This window comes from Seriola aureovittata, chromosome 7, assembly GCF_021018895.1.
Source record: "Seriola aureovittata isolate HTS-2021-v1 ecotype China chromosome 7, ASM2101889v1, whole genome shotgun sequence".
Taxonomy (NCBI): domain Eukaryota; kingdom Metazoa; phylum Chordata; class Actinopteri; order Carangiformes; family Carangidae; genus Seriola; species Seriola aureovittata.
Window position 1 is genome coordinate 11080496 of NC_079370.1, and position 10461 is coordinate 11090956.

Below are 10461 nucleotides of genomic sequence, written 5' to 3' on the forward strand. Positions count from 1 at the left end.
CAGTGACAAAAGAGGAAAGGAGGGCATGTATCTCACAAACAGAGGACTTTATTCCACCTCTGACTGCAGCACCTCAGTACTACAGACAGACAAAGACTCTCACACCTTCACTCCATCTCACACAAGAACAGAACTGGGAATTTAACAAATAAAAAAAGTAATTGGTCACCAATTAAAATCTTTTCATTTGCTCTCTGTGGAACCTTTCCTCAGACATATAGTGGGAGGGGGGGTAAGGGGGTGGGGTGGGGGTGTCGACTATCAGATGGAACCAGACAGAGTTTAAGATAATACAATGTCTTATTGCAAATTTATAACTCTGGATTCAGGAAGATGTGGGTGATGTGGCATAGTGCAGTGACGGTTGATTGACCGGTAGGTTTACTCCTTGGAGGCCATGTGGGCCATCAGGTCGCAGACACGGTTGCTGTAGCCGAACTCGTTGTCGTACCTGGTGAAGGAGCAAGACGAAAAAGGAGTCAGTATGTATCAATGGAAACAAATATGAGGATGTGAAAGTAACCCATGCCGAAGGCGTACCATGTGACCAGCTTGACAAAGTGCTCGTTGAGGGCAATGCCAGCGCCAGCATCAAAGATGGAGGAGTGAGTGTCACCGTTGAAGTCTGTGGACACAACCTACAGGAGGGGGGGGGGGGCAGAGTACCGTGTTAAAAAGTAAACTGATCGACAAATCACTTTAAAGATAAATGAAATAAATCAAGAATATACCTGGTGCTCTGTGTATCCCAGAATGCCCTTCATGGGTCCCTCAGCTGCGGCCTTCACAACCTTCTTGATGTCGTCGTATTTGGCCTGAAGGGAGAAGAGAAGAGGTTTTTATTTGTATTCTAAGATGTAGAGCTAAATCTTTAAAAACAAGTCACAAATATGTCAGTTCTCTCTTTCTTAATTGGTGAAGCACTGTAGATTTTACCAAAAGTAATTGAAACAGGAGGAAAGACAGAACTTGTTCAGGACTATTTTCAGAGGCAGTTAAACAGTTTCATGGGATTTGTTGACAGTAAGAAAAATACTGATTATCAACAGACTTGAGACATGTTATAAATGCTTCTGCTGCACTGTCACTCACGGGTTTCTCCAGACGGACTGTCAGGTCAACCACTGACACGTTGGGGGTGGGGACACGGAAGGCCATGCCAGTCAGCTTGCTGTAAAATATGAGCATACAGCAGAGATCAAAAACTTAATTCACTGGATTTACTGCAAGCCCTTATCACACAGAGATAAAGTATATATCTGCAGTACAATCATGTTTTTTGGCACTGACCCGTTGAGCTCGGGGATGACCTTGCCGACAGCTTTGGCAGCACCAGTTGAAGCGGGGATGATGTTCTGGCTGGCGCCACGGCCGTCCCTCCACAGCTTGCCGGAGGGGCCATCCACAGTCTTCTGGGTGGCAGTGATGGCATGAACTGTGCTCTGATGGACAAAGGCACAGAGAGGAAGAGAACAGAGGATGATTAAATAAAGCTTAATACCCCCTCCCCTCCTCTAACTTTGTGAAATCATGTTGGTGTTTTGGACTGTGTAAATCCGGTTTTAGGAGCTACTTAGTGTTTTGCTGCTAGATTGTTCTCAGTTTTAATCCTCACCATCAGACCCTCAATGATGCCGAATTTGTCATTGATGACCTTGGCCAGGGGAGCCAGGCAGTTGGTTGTGCAGGAAGCGTTGCTATGGAGAAATTAAGAAACAGCATTAGTAAGATGAGGATTTTCAAAATGAAAGACAATGTCTCAAAATGGATTTGTATGACGAATACAAGTTCAGCCTAATTTTTTGTTCATCATTAGCAGATGTACGTAGAGTGAAACACTTCATAATAAAGCAATAGGTTCAAACTACAGTCTTCAGTTTTAATAGTGGTCATTTTAACCCACTTAAATTTGCATAAACCAAACAAACAGTCTAAGATACTTTCTGATTCTTACCTGACAACCTGGAGGGACTTGTCGTACTTCTCGTGGTTGACACCCATGACAAACATGGGAGCATCAGCGCTGGGTGCAGAGATGATGACTTTCTTGGCACCGCCCTTCAAGTGAGCCTGAAATGTTTTATTTGAAATCCAATTAAAATCTGCATTGTTTGGTTGCCAACTGCACATCACACACATCACAGGTCATGAGGTAATAAGACAGTATTATATGTTGAAGAGTATGGGACAGGGCTGAGTACGTACAGAGGCCTTCTCGATGGTGGTGAACACACCAGTGGACTCAACCACATAGTGGGCACCAGCATCACCCCATTTGATGTGGGTGGGGTCCCTCCTGCAAAAAAGTGGGAGAAAAGGAGTGTTAGTGTCACAATAGATGCTTATTCAGTTCTTCCTTTTGTGCATATTTGTGAGACTGGATTGAAAGTGACATGCTTCGCTGCAATAAAAGCCTGGAGAGTTTTATACAAAAGATGCCAATTTAACGTACTCGTGGAAGACTGTGATCTTATGTCCATCGATGACCAGCTTGTCACCCTCAACCTTGACCTCACCGTGGAAGCGGCCGTGGGTAGAGTCATACTTGAACATGTAGACCTAAAGAACAGATGAGAAGACAAGATGAGAAGGGGAATTCCTGAGACAGCTGCCACCCAAATCATTACAGCTGACAAGTGTGCATAGACACAAGATAAATTTGTCAAATTAATGCATTAATTCCTAATCTGGACGGAAAAAACATGAACAAATAATTTACACAGCATTTAAAGTCCATGATATCCCTAAATTATATTGATTTCAGATCCCAATGCCTTTTATTTCAAATGATCTTCTTGACTCACCATGTACTCCAGGTCAATGAAAGGGTCATTGATTGCCACAATCTCCACCTTCTTGGAGTGGAAAGCAGCACGGGTCACCAGACGACCAATGCGGCCGAATCTGAAAATGAACAGTGTTGTTTCTTAGTCTGGCCTCTAGATGGTGGTATGACACCACATAACTCTGACCAAAGTCATAGGATGATGTGATCAGAGACATGCCGCTGAGTTACTGTGAAAAACTGAGCCTCAGATGCTTATTAAGTGAACATAATCAAGTTTGAAAATCAATCATTATTATGTGAAATTGGATTTTTGACACTTCAAGCCTCAGCATGGCCTATTTAGATTATGGTTCTGTCTTTTTCCCCCTTTGTGCGGGATACATAAAACCTCCCCAGGAGACCTGAAACCACAGCCGCAGAAAGGCCAGGGTTCAGGAGGAGGGGCCGAGGGAGGTGTGTGTTGCAGAGCTTATGGCTGTATAGCTCTCGCTCTCCTCTCTTCGGGGCTAAAGTCGAAAATGAACCTCTAATGTGGTAATGCTAGTGACGGCAGTGCACTGTTTGATCAGTGGCTCAGTTACTTTTTAACCACGGGTCCAAAATCCTGGCACAGATACACTCTGTCCTCAGGCACTGGGGGAGGAGGCGGAGGAGGAGGGGCGGAGGGATAAAGAACACATCCACGAGGCAGATAGGTAGACTTTAACGTCAGATTATGTGTGTTCAACAACATTTAAATTACATAGGTGCCCTTCCACTCGCTCCACACAGCAGAAAAACAATCCCCTGCTGAATGGCCCCCATGTCGAAGCCACTGCCCACATTGTTATCTGCCGAGGGCCAAAGTTCAAAGATCAAGAAAAACATGGTGACTGCCCACAGGTTCGTGTGTGTGTGTCAGTACATTACAAAACATTTTTCCCTTCCTGAGAAGCCATATAGTGTCACCATTAATTAGTCACAGAGGCTGCAGTTTGTCCTGCTACTCAGGTCGAGAGGGTCAGGTCTTATCCAATCGTAAAACACCAGCTCCCCTGTACTGAGCGCCTTGAAGGCTGTGGATTCTTTAGAAGTGTCTTATAGCTTCAAAACTCTCAGCATAAAATACTGGTAGTTTACTTTTAACTATCACAGTATCTACAAACTATCCCTGGTATCCATTAATATCCTGCTACATAGTCATCATCTTCCTCTGTGTTTCAGTAATGGGGTTAAATTCTCATTTGGATACAGAAACACAGTTTTGTGGAAGTCAGTCTTACATATTGTCGATCATCTTATTTTTCCTTTCTTCATGTGCAGGCAAACAAATAAATAAGTGTTTAGAAGTGCAGATAGTGCATTTTGAAAATTGAATCAAGGCAGCCATTATAATAAATCACGGTTAAATGCTGTGTGTGCAAACATGAGAGGGGTGTGGCAATGTGAGTTGGAGTGTAAAGAGTGAGTGTTGAAGTGTGTGTGTGTGTGTGTGTGTGTGTGTGTGTGTGTGTGTGTGTTCATTTTGTGAGGATAAAAATGTTCTCTTACCCATTGATACCGACTTTCACCATTTTGCCTGGGTAGGGTTAGTCCTCTGCAGGGAGAAAGCAAGAAGAGAAGAATGATAATAATAAACCAGCATTTATGGTGGAGCATATTTATGATGCCATATATTAGCATCCAATTGATGGCTTGGATTGTGTGTTTAGATAAGCAAAAAGTTCAAAAGAACATGCAAAATATATTCCACTGATAAGCTCTCTGTGACCACAATGCAAGAAAATTTCAATGAAAGATCTGCCTGCAGTTTATCTAACTTTCCCTGCAAGTGTAGATACGACTGCAAATCTAAACAGAATTACAAATATAAACATCTTCAAAAGCAAACTCCCATTTAAAGCAAGAACATCAAGTGAATTTCTCTGCACTTTATGACCCCAATTACTTTAAACTGAGGCTCCGTCCAGCCCATGCAGACTATCCCCAGGTGATCTAAATCTAGTTATTCGGTGCTGCAGCCTGTTGCTGAGGCCCTGCAGCTTCCTCTCTGACTCTAATGATTTCATTAGAGAAGGTATTTACCGTTTGTGAGACTCCTCTGTCTGTCTTGCGACTCCGGGTGTGAGTGGGGAAGAGCAAAGTTAAGCTGTGTGTTTTTATGATTGACCAGAGTGTAAAGCCACACCCCCCCATAATGGTCACCGCTCCTCACTCCGCCCCCTCTGAATGTCAAGGTCGGCGGCCTGCAGGGAGGCATGCAAACTGGCCTACTTCACTTAATGTGATTGAAACAGACTACAAACTTCACTCTTATCATCCCATGTCTGCTGCAAATTATCGGCCGAAAGCCTTTGAAATACTTTTGCTTAATTCACATTATTTTATTTGCAGCTCATTTGCCATCAAGGCTGACTTTTAGCGGCCCCCCTTAAGAGGCCTAGATATTGATACTCAGATATTAGAATCCTCATATAGTGGCCTGAAAAAAGAGAGGGGTCCCTCACTGACCTTCTCAGTAAACACAGAGCTTCAGACACAGAGGGAGCAGACGAGGGATCAAATCTCTGTCGTCTGACTCTGACATTTAATGTCCAAAGACCATGACCCTTCACTTTCAGATGCTCACCTCCATCTCCTAAAGGCAGAAGTCAAAAGTTGAGTCTTGGTTACTCGACATGTGACCATTATGCATGTGCAGAGGAGGTGTCCTCAGTCCATCCGAGTCTGTTTTCTCAGTCTAATTGCTGCTTTTTCAGGTTATTTAGAAAGGACTGACTCTCAAGACAGAATCTGGAAACAAAGAGACATTTCACTGAAAGATAGGTTCCTTAGTCTGAACAGAAGTGCTGTACTCAAGGTAATGGTAATGTGTTTCACTGCTGCAAAATTAACGGTCTTCTCTTTAATTCATTGCACACAAAATATGACAAGTCTCACACATGTCCTTTTCTTTTTGAGTTTTGACTCATTTGTCAGGTAACAGTGTTTCTTTGAAAGGAAAGCGCTGCTGGGGATATTATGAAATGTTAAATCAGAATAATGTAATGAGGGCATCAGTTTAAACCAGAGGGTCATTCAAGTTGAATCTTGTTGGAAGTGTCTCTCTGGCTGCATATACTGGGCCTTGTCACTGGGTAGCCCTGACAGTGAATTGAAACCTTACCCATGGCATCTAGTCACCACAGCAGACCATGAACGTGCAGCACATTTTTAATGAAACTGGACCAAAGATGGCATTCGGTGTCTTGTATTTTTCAACTCAGCAGGTCATGTGGTTAAAAAACATTCTGCTGCAGGCTAGCAGACATGCTATTATGCACCAAAACTGGACAGTGCTGGTGTGTTTTATGGCTACAGTCCAATGGCCTGGGCATAGCTGAACTTCCACAACCCTGAGTGCATGCATGCCAGTCTTGGCCTCTGCTTTGCAACTTAAGGTCAAAGAGGGGAAGTAAAGGTCATGCTAAGATTAGACGCTGCCTGGCTAGTCAACACTCGGGCCATGTTGTACTCTCAGTACTGTAAATGCTGCCTCATACAGATCACATGTTCTTTATGTATCACAACAGCTAAACTGGGCATTAGGCCTCACTGTAGAGAGAAGATGGTGGAATAAATAAACCATGGAATAAAATATCTGGGGAAATGTATAATTAGTTCAGTGGGAAGGTCACTGTAAAATGAATGAAATTTATTTGAAACAGCAACAATCACTTAAATCAAACGTAATCTTATTAATCTACTCTGAGTATATATTTTTAAGTTTTCTAATAGTTTACTCTGACAGAAAGTGCAGTAACAACAAAATGTGTGGATTTCAGTTTGGTGATCTGTGCACAGCCATGTGTGCATGTGAAGAAGGGCCTTTAGCTACATTTATACAACTTCTATCCTGTATTAAAGTCCAGTACAAAGTCCATGCGCTAACTGTATCAGCGACAAACAAACAAATCTAAACTCAGACTGACATCTAGTGTTGTGGTAGAAAACTGCAACTAATACATATGTAAATTCGAAATGTATTTACGAAATTCAATCCAACTACCAGAATTAATATAAATTAATACATCAACAACATATTTTGTGAAATACTTTTCATTGCTGTAGTGCTGCCATTAACAATTGTCATTTTAATTATTTATTTTAATCTGTCAATTATTTTAGTCCATACGAAAGTCAAGACAGTGGTGAAAAACTACTGAGGTGACATCTTCACATTATTAATCCAAAACCTGCAGATATTCAAGTTACAATGATTTAAAACACAAGGAAAAGCAGGAAACCTTTGAATTTGAGTGTTGAACCAGCGAATATTTTCCAAAACTGTTGACCTTTAATTTCCATTTAAAAACTTCCATGATTGTCACTTAATAACTACCAGTGTTAAGCAGATGTTCTGAATAGATCCTACAGTTACCAGTCAACGAAGCAGTTACACTGTCTCACACTTTATTAATTAAGATTTTGAACATTTGTAAAAATCTTTGTAACTTCTTTCTGAATTGTTTCCAAGTTTATTTTTAACTTGGACATAAAATACCTACAATTATTGTGTTTTTGTTTTTGTTTTGTTTTTTTTACCACCAGAACCTTTTGCCTCCAAGTCAGAAAAAAGCTGTTCATGTCATGTTTTCAAACTGGGCACATTGCTGGTACAAGGACTGCAAGTACGACCATTAAATATACGATTGCATCATATTTACATATTCTCTGACTAAGATGCCAGAATATTTATTTCCATTTCTCTGTATGATGCTTCGAGATTTTTTGCCCTGGGATCTTGGGTGTAATGCCAGAATAAAAAAAGCAGCATGAGGGTTTTCATACATACAGCTGTTATTAGGATTGGCCACCCATTCTCCAGAACGACTGGGGAAGAAATATAACTCCCTCCAACAGCCATTGGAAGATTTAATAAAGCAAGTCAGGGGAATTTGAAGCTCTACTTTGAGGGACAAATTGAGATGACGTGTGTCATTAGAGAGTAAACAAAGTGGGATGTAGCTGTGGGATAGAAGTGAATGATGAATCTAACAATCATTCAGACAGAAAAACAGCAAATGTCAAATCCATTTATTCATGCAAATCATAAGTAGACATAAAAAACAATAAGCAGGAAATACAGGTGCCACTGTTTTTGGACATCACCTGATTTTTAAACACAATCTCCTGGCCACAAAAATGTACTGTACTTAGACAAAGCTAGAAATACATAAAGTGCCAATTTACTTTTAAAAAACAAAAAAACAAGCCCGGCAATCAAAGATGATCATTTGATGTAAACATAGCTCACATGTTCTAATATTCAGTTTAACACTTCAACATGGAATAATCTACAGCTCCTCTGTTAAACAGCCACGATAGTGTGAAGCATCTGATCTACGCTGGATGAAACCGCATTAGCAACACTGCGAGTGAACACCAAACTACATGTAGTCTACTGGCATGTCAACATCCTTCACTGCAGGTCAACGCCTCTGCATGTGTGTTTTTCCTTATTATAATCTAAGAAGGATGTCATCAGTCTTTATTCCTCACCTCTCTCCACTAACAGCCCAGTCCACTCATGGACCCGATCCGATCCAGTTTCAGCCCAAAGCAGCCCCGGTTCCACCCCCTCCGTGACCGGTCCGGTTCTGCGCGTTTCTGATTGGCCAGCGCGCCCTTCAGGAGGCGCAGCCAGGGGGTCTCGGGCTGTGTTTGTGGATCGGCCCATTTGGGGTACTCGGCCACTTTGGCACCAGAGGAGAAGGTGGACTGCTCCTCTGGTTGGCTGTTCAACAGGTTCTCCAGGTCGTCCAGGGTCAAAAGGTCATTATAGCGTTCCAGAAACTGCTCCATAAACTGCGGAGAGGAAAGAAAGATTCAATTTAATTGTCAGGGAGTGTACGAGGGAGAATAATTCAATCAGTAATACATTTCATTACTCTCCCGTCCTTCTGGACTATTCTTTTGTATCCACTATTCATCCACTCTGAATTCTCCTCAGTCCACTCCTTTTCTATCCTCCCCCCTCTTCCCTTCCCCTCACCTCACCTCCCCCCTTCCCTCTGTACCTGCACAGCATCAGGAGAAGGATGCAGAGCGCGAGCCTCTGTGATGTCCAGGGGCGTCAGAAGGAGGAGAGTGGCACAAAGCAGCACAGGACACAGCATGATGGCAGAGAAGAGGAGCAGGAAGGGCTGGTGCAGGAAAACTGGAAACACACTGGCTGCAAACACCTAAATACACATTCATTTACATGGAGAAATTAAAATTACTCATGATAAAATGGTTAGTTTTGAAAATTCTTTTATGGAGAATTATTTGAATGGCTTTGATTTAAATTAGTACTGTGCAGTTTAACCAATCTTCAATCAGTGTCTTCAGGATTTTAACAAGAGGAATATACAGATAGACAATGTGCTGATAAGCAATGCAACAGATGGAATATATCATTTACAGCCCCTGTCCCCGGTTGGGCTTTTAGATCTGGGTTAAAAACAGCCGAACAAATTAGTACATAAAACAGAAGCAGGAAAAAATATATTATATCATTTCAAGAGGAAAACGTTCTATCATATTGCATAGTGTTTCAAAAAAGTACTAAACGGGTGTTATCACTTCCAAAATCGACAGGATTCAAACATTTTTTTATGGTAAAAATATCACAATAATGAATATGAGCTTTTTAAAAATGAGATCAACACCAAAATTAATTTTTATAATTACACAGAAGGCTGCGGTCCAGTTTAAATAAAATATGAAATGTAGAAATAAAAATTCTCCAGCTCCATTTGTGGCTTTAACCAACATTAATTTAACATGATTCATTTTTTTATTCATGTAAGAAATAATTATTGTAATGAGCAAAAACTATGGAATAAAAAGTCTTAATTTGTTTCAACATGAAAATCTAAAAGAAAATTTGAGTGCTCACCTGTAGGTTTCTCTCAAGGCTCCGGGTGTCTTCTGCTCTCACAGACTCTTCTCCATCTCTTGTTCTTGTTCTCGGTCTCTCGGCTACCTCTCACTTGTTGGCACCTGCCTAGAGCATCACTATCTCACTTGCCTGACTCCTCCTACTCGCTCTGTGATGGAACTAAAAGGATGATTTTCTTCCTCTTGCGTCTGTCCTCTTGGCAGAAGCTGAATGTTGGGGCATCAGCTGGGATGCTGCAGGCGTTTTGTAGAGCCAAAGTTGACCCCCCCCCTAAACACTCTCCTCCTCTCCCATTCTTTGGAATGATGTCATAGCCTTGGAGAATGATTGTCATCGCCAAGGTGACTCTGTGTACTGTGCACCATACTGATGCCACTGTACTGCCCAAATCAAGGTCAGAGGGCAGTAGTTAGCCAGTGCTTTGTCAATGAGACCAGAGAGCTATGAAGTGACCTGGCTGAAAAGGTTCACGTTGTTTTATGTCACGACTTGATCTGAATTATACATTTCCCGTGTGGCAACAATGCTCCTCGTGCCATGTTAGCCTCTCTCTCTCTCGCTCTCTCTCCTTTGTCTCTGTGGTCGTTCCCAGCATGCACTGACCTCCCCTCTCTGTTGGGTAAGTTACAGTCTGTCAGTGCCATCTGCTCCCTGTACCCCCTGCCACCAAATTACAATACTAGCAGGTGCTGTGCAATCTAACACACAGACCTCAAAGTTCAGCAGCCTCTAATTATTTCAAGTAAATAAACCCCTGCGATTACAAATG

At 42.0% G+C, this 10461-nt stretch overlaps 2 protein-coding genes across 2 annotated transcripts; both read right to left on the minus strand.

Annotated features, from left to right (window-relative positions):
• Positions 1–30: 30 nt before the first annotated feature.
• Positions 31–4964, minus strand: gapdh (glyceraldehyde-3-phosphate dehydrogenase). Its single transcript, XM_056380322.1, has 12 exons — positions 4853–4964; positions 4319–4364; positions 2805–2904; positions 2453–2559; positions 2206–2296; positions 1955–2070; positions 1616–1697; positions 1291–1442; positions 1093–1171; positions 732–815; positions 541–638; positions 31–451 (listed from the first exon to the last, which is right to left on the minus strand). Exons 2-12 carry the CDS (start codon positions 4339–4341, stop codon positions 382–384), a joined length of 1002 nt encoding a protein of 333 aa, XP_056236297.1. The 5' UTR covers positions 4342–4364; positions 4853–4964; the 3' UTR covers positions 31–381.
• A 2864-nt stretch (positions 4965–7828) lies between these two features.
• nppcl (natriuretic peptide C-like) lies at positions 7829–9898 on the minus strand. Its single transcript, XM_056380365.1, has 3 exons — positions 9690–9898; positions 8827–8991; positions 7829–8614 (listed from the first exon to the last, which is right to left on the minus strand). The coding sequence occupies exons 2-3, from the start codon at positions 8923–8925 to the stop codon at positions 8318–8320; spliced, it is 396 nt and encodes a 131-aa protein (XP_056236340.1). The 5' UTR covers positions 8926–8991; positions 9690–9898; the 3' UTR covers positions 7829–8317.
• Positions 9899–10461: the final 563 nt, after the last annotated feature.